This window comes from Castor canadensis, chromosome 12, assembly GCF_047511655.1.
Source record: "Castor canadensis chromosome 12, mCasCan1.hap1v2, whole genome shotgun sequence".
In the NCBI taxonomy this organism is placed as follows: Eukaryota; Metazoa; Chordata; class Mammalia; order Rodentia; family Castoridae; genus Castor; species Castor canadensis.
The window spans coordinates 37,510,709-37,525,447 of NC_133397.1; the positions used below are offsets into that span (position 1 = coordinate 37,510,709).

General features: G+C 44.4%; 2 protein-coding genes across 7 annotated transcripts in view; one reads left to right on the top strand and one right to left on the bottom strand.

The window, feature by feature from the left end:
- Plekhh2 (pleckstrin homology, MyTH4 and FERM domain containing H2) overlaps positions 1 to 14,739 on the top strand; it is a 125,462-nt gene that overhangs the window by 30,033 nt on the left and 80,690 nt on the right. For all 6 annotated transcript variants that reach the window (XM_020157403.2, XM_074049591.1, XM_074049593.1 and 3 more), the window contains one exon: positions 5,269 to 5,331. In XM_020157403.2, the coding sequence (XP_020012992.2) occupies positions 5,269 to 5,331 (63 nt within the window). The remainder of the gene's footprint in view (positions 1 to 5,268; positions 5,332 to 14,739) is intronic.
- Positions 2,674 to 3,888, bottom strand: C1galt1c1l (C1GALT1 specific chaperone 1 like). The gene has a single exon (XM_020157391.2). The coding sequence runs from the start codon at positions 3,820 to 3,822 to the stop codon at positions 2,902 to 2,904; it is 921 nt and encodes a 306-aa protein (XP_020012980.1). The 5' UTR covers positions 3,823 to 3,888; the 3' UTR covers positions 2,674 to 2,901.

Genomic DNA, 14,739 nt, shown 5'->3' on the forward strand with positions numbered 1-14,739 from the left:
GAAAATAATTTTGGTAAAGTTACTGCTTGCTGCTAAGTGTAGATAATTTCATTAGTGACTGGAATGTCAAAGCAGTCATGTCAGAGGATTTAAAGGCTATCATACAGCATGATCGTAGACAAACTCAGATGTACAACATGTTTGTAACAGTGGAACTCCTCTATGGTACTCGGGGAAACAGGGAAAGGAAGGGAATGATAGAGCATCAGTAATATTGTATAAGATGTAAAGGTAGAGGATATAAGGATGCATATTGAAAGATGTTGAAAAATGAAGGAGGGAGGTAAGGGGATAAGGGAAAGTAATGGAAGGGGTTGAACGGGAGTAAAGTAAAGCCCACCCACAGTGGGCATACGTTGAGACATCCCTTTGAACATCAACTTAACTATATAACAAAAAACGGGACTGTAAAATAGGTACGGTGTGTGGGGGTGGCCTAGAGGGGTAAGGGAGCCTGAATGAAGGAGATTAAGATGATATTATATGGTAGATGGACTTCATATACCTACATGAAACAGAACTAAGAAACCTCTTGCAATTGCCTTAAATGGGCCAGGGAGAGAGTTAAGGAGGAGAGACGATGGAGGCAGTGTAACTAACGTACAGTTAAGTCTAAGTCTAATCAGAATTGTTACTGTGAGTCCCCTCCCCCATATAATGAATATATCCTAATAAAAAATTTATTAAAAAATAGGATTTAACTTATAAAAAAATTAAATAAATAAAATAAACGATATCACATATGAATTCTTCCAGAAACTTATAATGTAGTTGGGAAAACAGTACAAAATAGGAAGTTAGTGCCACAGGAGCAGAAATAAAGTTATTTGGCAGTGGTAAAAATAATGGTGGTGTCCTTCATGTACGTACTATGTTTTACAGATGACAGAGAGCTTTTGTTATTTCATTAATAATATTTACTTATTTGGCGGTACTTAGGTTTAACTTAGGGCTTCACATTTCAAAGCAGGTATCTATCTCTTGAGCTATGCCTCCATTTCTTTTTTCTCTAGTTTGCAGATAGAGTCTTGGTTTTTGTCCAGGTCAGATTGTGCCATGATCCTCCTATTTTAAGCTTCCTGCTCTGGCTGGGATGACAGCTGTGCCCCACTGTGCCCAGATATTGGTTGAGATGGGATCTTGAAAACTCTTTGTCAGGGCTGGCGTCAAACTGTGATCCTCTAGATCTCAGCTTCCCAAGTAGCTAGGATTACAGGTGTGAACCACCAGCGCCTGGCTAATTTACAATATATCAAATACCTACGTACCATGTATAAAGACCTGGATTAGGTATGAAATAGTGAAGCAAACAGACTTCAGCCCTCTCTGGGCAGAAGCAAACACAGAAGGAGAAATCGACAAGATATTTACACAGTTCTCTTAAGAAAATACTCCTTTTTTTTGTTTTTAGTATTTTGAGATAGGTTCTCACTATGTAGCCCTACACTGTCCTGGAAATCTCTGTGTGGCCCACATTGGTCTCAAACTCCTGATCCTCCTGCCTTCTCCTTCCATGCTGGTATTATAGGCCTGTACCACTACACCCACCAAAAATAAACTATTCATTTTTTTCACTAGCAAAATCTGACAAAATTTCATTAGCAAGATTTTGTGGCAAGATTCCTGGCAACCTCAACAATAGCCAAAGGTCAGTAAGAGCTCCAGAAGTACAAAAATTCCTCTGAGAATAAAATGTAGTTATAGTAGAGGTGACAATTGTCAGCATATTGCCGGTAGGGAAAAAAATGTGGTCTTGGCATGAGTCTGCTTGTAGCTTTCTGGTTTAAGACATCCAAGAGATACAATGCTTGTCTAATTGCTTCTATATCTATGGCGCCTGGTCTACACGATAACTCAATAAAATGCTTTTAAACCACAATACTTACTCATTAGGTGTTTTAAATATTTTCACAAAAATTAAAGATTATGTAAGGCTGGAAAGTGTACCTGGGAAATATCTAGTGACATATCAAAATATTTTAAACTTCTTCCAGAATCTAGATCCCTGCAATAAACTGCCTTAAAAAAAGTGCTGCCTTTTAGCTGGTTAGATTGCCACATGTGGTGACAACAGATGCTCTATGTGTTACATCTTTGTTATCCACTAGAAATATAATGTGAGCTAAAAATGTAATTTAAATTTTTCTAATTGAGCCAGGTATTGATGGCTCACACCTGTAATCCTAGCTACTCAGAAGGCAGAGATCAGGAGGATCACATTTCGAAGCCAGCCTGGGTGAATAGTTCATGAGACCCTATCTGGAAAAAAAATCCATCACAAGAAAGGGCTGGTAGAGTGGCTCAAGGTGAAGGCCCTGAGTTCAAGCCCCTACACCTCAAAAAAAAAAAAAAGTGTGGAGATTAGACCAATGATTGGCTGAGATGAGCAGGGCCAGGAATTCAAGGTTTTTGTTTGAAAGCCATACTGGAGTTTGAACTCAGGGCAATGTCGTTATGTGTGTTTTTCTGCCTGTTAAAAAATTGTCATGACAAAAGCAATCACTTGCCAGATGCTGGTGACTCACTTCTGTAATCCCAGCTACTTGGGAGGCAGAGATCAGGAGGATTGCGGTTCCAAGCAAGCCCTGGCAAATAGTTGGAGAGACTCTATCTTGAAAAAAATGCATCACATGAATGGACATACCCATCACATAATGGACACATGAATAAAATGTAAAAGAAAGAGATGAAATTAATTTTAATAGCATGTTTTATTAATACAACATAACCAAAACAATTTCTTCACTGTGAAGTCAATATAAAAAAATTACTCATGAAATATTTTACGTTTTTTGTACTATTTTTTCTAGTAATATATGTATTACTGAATTAGGTGTGCATTTATACTTAAGCCACATCTTAATTTGGACTAGACACTTTTCAAGTGCGCCTGGCCAGTACTCAGTCATTTTCTGAACCGTCTGGAGGCAAGAAAACCAGGGTGTCATTGAAATGATGTCCGAAGGCCCTGAGACGGTACGCGCCATACATCATGACTTCCATCTTCTTGGGGTTCAGGCCATTGAAAGTAATAGCCATATCTGAACAGCAGCCTTTTACTACTTGCTGAGGGGTTTTAGGCATTGCCTCTTGAATCAGGTGTACGATCGATTTTGTATTGAACACACCTCTCCCTTCGTAATCCTCTGCATTTTCTGCGAGAACGCCCGCGTATTTCAGGCAGACGGCCAGCTGCCTATCGAAAGGAAGGTTCCACACGGCTCTTGGACTCGCACAGGGTTGAGAGCCACTGAGAAGTGTGTGGAGCCTCTGCAGGGACTCGATGCTCAAGGCAATTCCTCCTTCCACGCGCACGTACTCCAGGTCCCCGGATGAAACGGTATGGCCCACATAGAAGGGTTGCGATGCGTCCCTGGTCAACAGAAGGAACTTCAGGTTTTCAATGACAGCAAACGTGGTGGGGAGAGTAAGAAGGTACCAGTTGTAGCTGGCGCCATACTTTTCAAAGACGGACTTGTAGGTTTTCCTCATCTGGATCCACTTGTCATTTCTTTCTACATTGCACCGAAACTCCGCGTTGTCACAGTGTTTGGGCCAAGTCTCCTTTAGGGCGGCCCAATAACTCTCATCTTCGGGTTCCCCGAGGATGATACAGAAAACACGGATGCTCTGATTGAGCTCCACGCGTGTCACTTCTGGAACGATGAGGAAATCTTTGTTGCTCGCTGGGCGAAGGTGACGGTGCTCGTGAGTGTGACGTCCGCGTCGCGTGTGAATTTGGCCAAACAGAGTTATCAAAACCCAGGAAATGCTCCCAATCAGCATACCCTTCAAGAATAATGCCCCGCCAGCAGCAACCATCTTCCACACCGCGGCCTCCGGGTCAGGCCGCTCTAGCCGAGGGAGGCTAGGCCGCTTCTCGGTGGTGCCGCGCGGGCGGGGCCGGCCGGGGGCGGGGCCGGCCGGGGGCGGGGCCTGGGTGGCGGAAACCCGGGGCACAGCGGGAGTGCGGGGCATCGGCCCGGCCCGCGGGCAAAGGGGCGCGAGCACAGAGGCCATCGCCGCGCCTCTCGAGTTGGCCAGATTGCAGCACTGAGAAAAAAGAATTTGAAATTGAGCTTTACTTCGTGGCTTGTGCACGCAACAGACATCGGTGTTAATCAGCACTGGGTCCTTTATGATGCTTTAAAATGCTTACTTTATGGTGTTCGTTTGCATTTGTGCGTCTCTGTGTGTGTTTATTCGAAGATCAGCCTTTAAGAATGTAAAACTTCTCAGTCTTGACTTAAACTCATCATCTACGCAGTTTATGAGAACATACTACTTCCCTCGTGTCATTGTGACTTTTTTTATCAAAACAGCGAATGTGACAATTGAAGTATTACTTTTCTCTTAAAATTAATTTAGTGTTCTTAGTATGTGTTGGCCTGCCGTTTCTAGACATCAGTAGATGAATACTCCTGTGGTATATGATAGGTAGCACTTAGACTTAAGTGGTGGCCACAAGAGGAGGAAAGGAAGAATTCATTGTAATTCAGTTTCCCAACTTCATTAATTTCTATTTAAGATCAGGTAGCCAGAGCCCAGGGGTTATCATAAGATGCTTTGAAGTTAGCCACTACCTTAAAACTGAATCCACTCTTTATCCAAGAGTAATCTACATCCTAAACATCCACTGGATCTGGATGCTGGGAGGTTTTCACAAGTAAATGTAACAAAACAAAACCCCAAACCTAAGAGCCAGGTAGAGCAAAGGTTAGGAATTTCAGTCAAAATTCTCTATCAGAGCAGGAACTAGAAGATTATTCAGTGTTCTCTTAACAAGATAACTATCCAAACCCAGGAAATCACCCCAAAGGTAATTTGACCAAAAGGACCCAAAGATAAGAGTATATCAATATATATTCCAACTTTAAAACCTGACCCCATGTTCTCACGCCTGAGACAACCCCTTTTCAGTTTGTTGGAAGTATATTCCTTTCCTAATAAATGTTACCATTACTTTTACTATAATCTTTGCATCTTGCTTGAATTCTTCTCCTGCCAGTCCAAGAACCAAGGTAATTATCAATGCCATTTTCCGGGTAACAGCATATATTACATTGTATTAAAAATATTGAAACTTTGGAATTTCACTTGATCAATTTTTAAATATGCAAAGAACCTTTAATGTGTTAATTGTGCATTACTAATATCCAGTGAACCACTTTATTCTTTAAAAAATTGGTGACATTGTGAGATTTTAAAGTCTCTTTCCAAAAAGAAATATGAATTTTTATATACTTTATACTTTTCCTTACCTTACAGATGCAACAGCTTGAGAGGCAAGTTATTGATGCAGAACGTCAAGCAGAAAAAGCTTTTCAACAGGTAGAGTATAATTTTAGTTATTTTTTTTTGCCTTTCCCCGTGTAAAGATGGAATAGGAAGGTAGTTGTCAGCTCTTCTCTGCATTTTATTATTTTGACTATTCTTGAGCTACATAGAAGAGTAGATAAAATAGAATAATGAACTCCCATCTCAAACATCAACAATTAGTTAATCCCCGCCTTGTCTATACCTCTACCCACTTTTTTCCTCCATCAGCTCTTACACTGGATTTTCATTGGCATATATTAAATTATACATAGTAAGGAGTTTCATCATGACATTTCCATACATTCATATAATATAGTTGGATCATATTTACCCTTCTATTACTCTTTCTTATACTCCATCCTTCCCTTTTCCTTTTCCCTTCCCTCCCTATTAGTCCCCCTTTTACTTTCACGACCTTGATTGTTTTGTTTTGTTTTCCCCTAGCTTTCACGAACAAGACAAAACATACAACTGGGCTATTTCACTTAATATGTTGATCTACAGTTTCATCTGTTTTTTAGCAGACAACATAATTTCATTCTTCTTAATGGCTGAATAAAACTCCATTGTGTCGTATACCACATTTTCTTTATCTATTCATCTAAGCTGATTCACAGTAGTTCTATTGTGAATAGTGCTGAGATAAACATGAGTACACAGGTATCTCTATAATAAGCTGACCTTGACCCCTGACTGGATCATATGGGAGTTCTATTTTCAGTTTTTTGAGGAATCTACATACTGATTTTTCATAGTGGCTGGACTATGAATAAGTGTCCCCAGCTGTGAATAATTGTACCCCCCACCCCACTCCTAATGGTGGCCAGCATTGTTGTTTTCTTGGTGAAAGCCATTCTGATTGTGGTGAGATGGAATCTCAGTTTTAATTTGCATTTCCCTGATAGCTAAGAATGTTAAACATTTTTCCATGCATTTATTGGCTGCTGGGAAGGCAGCTATGCTCCCAGCTATACCACGAATGTGGCTATTTGTACTTCGTCATTTGAAAAGTATCTGTTCTGTTCATTTGCCAGTTTATTGATTGGATTATTTATTATTTTGGTGTTTAATTTTTTGAGTTCTTTATACTTGATATTAATTCCTTTTTGTATGAAAATCTGGCAGATTTTCTCCCATTCTGTGGGCTGTCTCTTTACTCTGTTGATTGCTTCTTTTGCTGTGCAGAAGCTTTTTAATTTGATACAATTCCATCAATTCTTGCCCTAATTTCCTGAGCTATTGGAGTTCTACTCAGAAAGTCCTTGCTTAATCCTCTATCTTGAAGGTTTCCCATATGTTTTCTAGTAGTTTCAAAGTATAAGATCTTATTTTAAGATGTTTGATTCATTTTGAGTTGATTTTTATACAAGGTAAAGGATAGGTATCTAGTATCAGTCTTCTACATGTGGATTTCATTTACCTAGCACAACTTGTTAAAGAGACTTTCTTCCCCAATGTATGTTTTTGGTGCCTTTGTCAAAAATCAGATAGCAATACCTGGTGGGCTAATTTTTGGATCTTTTGTTCTATCCCATTGGTTGCTGTGTCCGTTTTGTGCCAGCACCATGATGGTCTTGCTATTGTGGTTCTGTAGTATAGCTTGAAGTCAGATATGGTCAGACCTTTCCTTTCCCCTCCCTGCCTTCCTGCCATATTCTCCCCTTTGATGCTTAGACCCACTTCTGGATCAAAGAGCATCATCTTGATCTAGGGGTTTATATTCCACAGCATCCTTACATGAGCAGCTGTCTTCCTTTCTATAGTGGCTTCCATAATGGTCCTGAAGGGCTGCAGTACCAGGAGGATTAGGCAGGGTAACATCAGGCATGCTCCTAAGACAAGGAACGTTGCCTCATTAAGGTGTTGAACCCACCTAGGGTTGAGAACCAGCCCCCGAACAGGTCACTGAGACTCCATCCCTTCCAGGTCTGTACAGGGACATGGGCAAGCTTTTTCATCTTGTTGGTAATCTCTTCAATTATCTTTTTCTCAACATTAATCTGTAAACAGCAGTTACACAAATTGAACTTTCCACATACCCCGCCCTCAGAGACTAGCAAATATTTTGATAGATGGTGTTGCATATTTTAGTTTGTTTTTTGGCTAATATGTTAAGGGCTTTTGCTGTTTCATTAGTTATACTCTCAACCACTGCCTGAAGCCAAGTGATGCAGTTGAGCATGTAGTCTGGGGTGCAATAGTCCCAAGAGCCGTCCTCTGCCCATGTAGCAGGACCATAATATTGAATGATCTGCCCTGGAGGCCATTCATTGTCCTTCCAGTCTCCTGTTCGTAGGGCATCTTGCTTTTTTCTGTTTACCTTTTCCTCATATATGGAAAATCCTAATTTTTCACCTTGTCTGAGGGGGAGCAAGAAGAAAGAAGGCCGAATGGTGCCCAGCACATAGAATCCGAATCAGTCATTGGGAAGGATTGTGTAAGCTTGTTCCTACAAACCCAATATAGCCCCTTAGACACCCACCACTCCTTGCTCATGGTCAGATTATTCTAGGCTGTTGCAAGTTTAGGGAAGTTAGCTATCAGGCTCCGTGTGATTGGGACCCCTCACCACTGTGTCTCCTGAGCAGTATTATTGTAAAACTTTTGTCCCAAGCAGATCACATCCCCTACTGGGGTGGAGAATCGGCCTTTTGGATGGGAGGTACATAATTCCCAATAATGGAGCTTTTAGGAGCCAGATGCTCTCCCTGTGGCTTGGGAGAGTGGTCTCATTAAAGGGCTCCTGGGGGTTTCGTTCTCTTGCTTCCCATAGCCAATTGTCTCCCATTTTTGTTCCTCCACAAACGTAACATGAAGTTACATTTAGAGTTTGGGTTATGGATTCAGCTAGTGAGAAGAACAGGTTTTTGGTTTTAACTGGGAAACTTACTTTGCATTTCCTTGTAGAAGGAGTGTATGAGGAACTCTCATGGGTAATAGTTATTAATTTGAGGTGCAGTAGAGTTCCAGGATCAAGCCTCTTTCCATTTATCATTATACCAATCTTATGTCCCTGTTCTCAATCCAAGGGCTTAAGTATAGTAAAATTTACGGGGTTACAGGTGCCAAGGGAGCAGTTAGAGGTTGCTACTCCTTTTTGAAGGAGGGTGGAGAGTTCTGCCTTTTGCCAGGTAGCCTATGAAACACAACTACAATATGGGCAGTAATTCCAGCTTGTATCATTACATGGCCAAGAGTTGTCTCCCTGGCACATATACTTAATCATTTGACATATAAGCTTTCTCCCAGGCCAGGCCTGTGCAGGTGTTTCCAATACCCTGAGGTTGATAGATGGTGTTTTTAGCTATTATGGTGCACACATCAAAGCATATAGATATTGGCCTTTTGGGGTTGTAAACCTGTGTCCGGCTAATAAGCTCCCCAGTGCTGGTGAAACTTTGGATCTCTACCATTGCTCCCGAGGATGGTAGATGGGGTTAAACAGATGTACTGATCATGACGAGAGCACACTGAGTAGGTGGTATGGTTGTGGGTGCATGACCCAGCAATTGTGCCTGCACAAGAATAATAGTGTGGAAACTTGCTCGGATAGTGCACATACATGAGTCACAGTCCATGGCCTGGGGGTCCTCAGGTAGAGAGCTGACCAAGATCAGTAAGAAAAAAACACAGGTTTTCTTCCTTTCACTCAAAGATGAGATGGACAACTCCTAAAGAGCTTCCACTGTGCGCCTACTAGTCAGCTTCCGGAGTGACTAGAGCAGGGTTAAAGTCTCATTGTGGTCTCCTATTGTCTCCTGGGAGCAGGGTCCTGCCAGGGAAGGGCGCAGGCATTCCAGAGAGTGATCTTGCATGGTGAGGATGGGTCAGGGATGCACTTCCACTCAAGGGAAGCTGGCTTCTCTCAGTTGTGGTGGATCCAGAGAACGATCTCTGCTACCTTAACTGTGGTGAGAGTGGACAAAATAACAACAAAAGGGCCTCTCCAGTGGGGCTTCAGCAGTTAACATTCCATTCCTTTACCCAAACAGCATCCCCTGGTTTATAAGGGTGTGTGGGAGTTGTCAGGCTAACAGGGAGTCTCTCTCTTACCCAGTCATTGATTTTTGAGAGAGTCAACCCAGCGGCCTGCATCTGCTGTCTCAGGGTGAGGTCACCTATTTCTTTAGGGTCCCCTTGCAAGCCCTTGACTAAAGGGGGTGGGCATCTAAAAAGAATTTCAAAAGGGGACAGACCTGTCTGCTTGGTGGGGCTTGACCTAATCCTGAGCAAGGCTATGGGCAGTGACTGATCCCATTGAGGGGGGTCTCCTGGCATAGTTTTCCCAATTGCAATTTTAGAGTCCTGTTCATACATTCTACTTTCCCTGAACTCTGGGCATGGTAGGCTGTGGTGCAGATTCCAACTTACTCCTAAGCCCTTAGCCACCAACTGTATCACCTCAGCCATGAAAGCTGGCCCATTGTCTGACCCAATAGACACAGGTATTCCAAACTGAGGGATGATTTCCTTTAACAGGTGCCTGGCTATTTCCCAGGCTTTCTCAGTCCAGGTAGGGAAGGCTTCCACCCATCCTGAGAAGGTGCGCACGAACACCAGTAAATATTTACATCCTCTGGCCCATGACATCTCAGTAAAGTCCACAGTCAGGGTTTCAAAAGGAGTTCCTCCAACACTTTGCACTTGGGGTTGTGCTCTTGGCCCTTGTTGGGGATTGTTTTGGCACACAGACTGCACCTTTCACATATTGTCTTACTTATGCTGGAGAGCTTGGGGACATAAAAATTCTGGGTCAAGGTGGTCTTGAGAGCTGTTCGCTCTGAGTGAGTTCCTTCTTGGAACTGCTTGACAAATGTAGGAGCCAGTGACTCTGGGATTGCAATACGGCCATTGGCAAATTTCCACCATCCCCCAAGTAGAAAATTTTCCTCCTCAGTCTTAAACCGAGCCTGTTCTTGTGGTGTATACCATGGGTCCCATTCAGATAACTTGTTCACGGGAACAAGGCAGCTGTCGGTGAGGCTGAGGTTTGTCCTCCTGTGAGGGCTGCTTGCGTGGCTTCCCTTTCAGCTTTTTAGTTTCCCTGAACAGCAGTTGTCTCCCCTTTCTAGTGCCCTTGGCAGTGCATGACTGCTACTCGCTTAGGGGTCCATACAGCTTCTAGCAATTCCAGAATTCCTTGTCCATACTTAACATTTTTTCTTGTCAAGTTAATGAGCCCCCTTTCTTTATCTAGGGTTCCATGGACATGACTGGTAATAAAGGTATATTTAGAGTCTGTGTAGATGTTTGCCCACATTCCTGCAGCGAGCTGGAGCACCTGCATGAGCACAATGAGCTCAGCTTTTTGTGCAGAGGTCCTGACCAGAAGCAGATGTGCTTCAGTGACAGCGTTCAGAATCACTTCTGCATATCCGGCAAAACGTGTGCTATCCTGGACAAAGCTGCTGCCATCTGTGAAATACTCAACATCTGGATGACTGATAAGCTGATCAGTCAAGTCCGGCTGGCTGGAGAACACCTCATCCATAACCTCTAAATAGTTATGCTCCAGGGGACCTGAATCAACTGGCAATAGGGTGGCCAGGTTTAGAGTCTTAACAACCTCTAGTTGGATATGTGGGTTTTCACATTACGTGCTTTGATATCTGACCATTTGGGAGTTTGTCAGCCAATAACTTCCTTTATGTTCCATAAGAGTCAAAATAGAGTGGGGAACTCGGACTATGAGTTTTTGTCCCAAAGTAAGTTTGTCTGCTTCAGCCATCAAGATGGCAGTGGCTGCCAGGGCATGCAGGGAGGGCAGCCAGCCTCAGGAAACTGCATCAAGTTGCTTTGATAAATAGGTCACAGTCTCTCATGTACATTTAGGAAGAAGGGCTTCATCACATCTGGCAAGCCCAGGGCAGGGATGTTTGTGAGTGCCCTCTTAATCTTTTTAAAGGCCTTTTCTTGTTTCTCTCCCCATACCATGGGTTCCCATTCTCTCCTCTTTGTGGCTTCATGAAAGGGTTTTGCCCAGAGAGAGTAATTGGGCATCCAGATTTGGCAGAAACCTGCAGCCCCTAGAAATTCTCTAATCTGTCAGTGGGTCTTGGGGGCTGGAATGGAACAGATGACCTGTTTCCTCTCAGGGCCCAGTCCATGTTGTCATTGTGACAGGTGAAACCCAAGGTATTTGACTGTATTCTGGAAAATCTGAGCTTTCTTTTGGGAAACCTTATATCTTGCCTTCCACAAAAGGGAGAGAAGGAGGCAAGTTCCTTTCATACAATCCTCCTGAATTGGTCCAGTCAACAGAATGTCATCTGTGTACTGGAGGAGTGTGCAGCCATGCTGGTTGGCTGAGAAAGCCTTTAGGTCTGATGCCAAGGCAGTTCCAAAGATAGTGGGAGAGTTTTTGAAGTCCTATGGCAACCGAGTCCAAGTCAATTGTCCCTTCTTTCCAGTACTAGGACTTTCCCATTGGAAGGCAAAGATGGGTTGGCTCTGTGGGGCCAGGTGGAGACAAGAAAATGTGTCCTTAAGGTCCTGGCACGTAAGAACTTTGCTTCATCTGGGATAAGGCCCAAAAGCATGTACAGGTTTGGGACCACAGGGTGTAAAGTAATAGTTACTGAGTTGACTGCATGGAGGTCCTGAACTGGCCTAAAGTCTTCAGTCCCTGGTTTTTGGACAGGCAGTGTTCCAGGGAGACTGACAAGGCCAAAGGATCCCATACTTTAGGAGTCTGTCAAGATGCATTTGGATTCCAATTTGGGCTTTGAGAGGAATGTTGTATTACCCCTGCTAACTGGAATGGCTCCTGGCTTTAATTCTACCACCACCAGAAGTATGTTCTGAGCCAGTCTGGGGGTTGTCGTCAGCCCATACTCCTGGAATCTTAAAGGGAAGGTCAGGCATCTCAGGAATCTCTTTCTTAGAGGCACAGAGTCACCATTCCTCCTCGTATACAATGGTGAGAGTTAGAATCTTGGCTGCATGCCCTCTGTTTTAAGGCTGCCGTGCCATCAGAGTCAAAAGTGATCTGTACCCTTAATTTGCACAACAAGTCTTTGCTCATCAAGGCCACAGGGCAATCAGGAAGGTAGAGGAACTCATGCCTTACTTCATGCTTTCCAAGATTGCATTTTCTGCGTACGAGGAAGGGGCAGTGAGTCTGATCTTCCCTGACCCCAACAGTGGTTGCATGTCTCTGTGAGGGAGGGCCCACGGGTTAGTTACAAACAAATGGGTCACACCAGTAGGTCAGCAGGATGGCCCATTATCTTCATTTGGACCATAGGCTCCTGGGGGCCCAGTAGAATGGAGCCCTGTCTGTCCTAGTCCTCCTCATAATCCTCAAAAGAGGCCAGCCTGACGATGTCTTCCTCCCAGGGGTTGCTTCTCTTCTAAGCAAGCCGATACTTTCCTTCAGGAACTCAGCCTCTGCCTCTGGTCTGGGGGGCTTTCTGGGGGTCCCTGGGCCATTGGGGACATTCATTTTTCCAGTATCCTTCCTGATGACAATAGGCACACTCACTGGTCCCGCCTTAGTTCCTCTCTAGGGTGAGCTGACTGCCATCCGGGGGTGCTGACTGTCATCCACAGGGATTGCTTCTTCCTTTGCCATGGCCTGTACACTGGGGCCTGCCCAATTGTTCAGCTAGAGCTGCAACAAGAACATCCACCTTTCTTTCTATCAGCCTCCCATTTGGCCTCCTGATCTCAATTGACAAAGACTTTTGTGGCCACCTCCAGAAGCTGGCTGGCATTCATACCAGCAAACCCCTCAAGCTTTTGTACTTTTCACCTTATGTACCCCTGGGCCTGGCTGACAAATGCTGCATTAATCATCCTCTGGTTTTTGGCTGCCTCTGGGTCGAAAGGGGTGTACAGGAGGAAGGACTCACATAGCCTCTCATAAAACTGGCTGGGGCTCTCATCTGGCCTTCGGAGGACTTCTGTTGTTTTACTCAGTGTTCATGGCTTTTCCTCTCTGTCCTTCATGCCTCCTAATAATGCCTCCTGATACTGTTCAAGCCGCTGGTAATCTAGGTCATCATTGCAGTCCCATCAGGGGTCCTTCTTGGGGAACTGGCCCTGAACATAGGCTTGGGCATTTACTTTTTTTTCCCTGGGTGGGGGTTGGTCTGTCCAGGGGGGTATGCTGATCTGGCCCAGGGTTGTCTGTGGGAGTACCGTGTGCCACTTAGCTCACCTTGTGGTCTGAGTCTTCCCAAGTGGTCTGGGTGCTGGCATCTGGCGACATGGGAACCCTCCTGGTTTCTCCGTTTAACGTGGAGTGGGGATGCTATGCATGGGCTGGAGGTGTGGAGGAGTCAAAGTTTTGCCTCTTCTCAGTGGTTTTTCCTGTAAGGTGTATCTCCAGTGTCTCTCCAAGATTTTACTTTAGGAAGCACACTTTCTCCTTCCTCCCTCTAGCTGCCATCTTCTGTCCAGGCCTGGGCATTTAAAGTGCCCACAGGGGCATGGTTTTCCAGCCACTTTAGAGCTGCCGAGGTTATATGGCATCAGTATTAAATAGGGTCAGAAGAAGCTGTTGGCAGTCTGTCCAGGTGGGCTTGTGAGTTTGGGTGATGGGCTGCAGTGGATCAATCAGCCTGAGGCTTTTCTGTGAAGAAGGTGGTATGGTGTTTCCAATTTAGGAGGTCTGTGGTGGTAAAGGGCTGGTAGACAAATGTCCACCTTCCTCCTTGTATCTGACCATGCTGGTCATAATATATTGGGCCCTGGATCTCTCTCAGGGGCATCTGCAGGATGGTGGGTCCCAGGGGGAGGGAGACTAGGCCTGTATTGGGACTGTTTAAATGTTCCTGGTTGAACCTAGGGGCCAGTCTCACAGGTTGCTGCGGAGTGAGGACTGGTGAGCTCAGAGTGAGCATGAGGTTCGTAGGGCCTGAGGAAGGTGGGGTTGTTGCAGTTTCAAGGACTCCTGGGCCCAGCCTTGTAGGCGTATTTATTGCTGGGGCTTCCCTGTCTGATGCTGCTTTCCCTTTCAAGGATGGAGGTGAAGGGACAGAAGGGGGTGGCAAAGGGGCACATAAGGGGGCAGGGTCACCTCAGAGTCCCCTGCTAATATGGGTTTCTCTGGCTTTTTACATTTTTCCCTGGCTACATGACCCTATATGCTTCCTCTAGGTGGGGCTTTAGACACATGGGCCAACTGAGGACTGCATCCTGCCAGCAGTCAACATAAGGAAACTGACCTGGGTGTCCAGGCTCCCCTAGAACCACTTCAAAAACTCTATTGACTATGATCTTATCTAATGACCCCTCTGAGGGCTATCCTACAACCAATGCAGGCCATTCTATTTCACAGAAGTTCCTAAGCTGGCCAGGAGTCAGCTTGGCTCTCTAATATCCATTAAATCCCTTTTTAAAGTTCTTAAGCCTGCACCCCGTGGGGGGTGTTCTTACTCTGACCTCCCATTCTTCCTGTTACCAGACATCAAGACA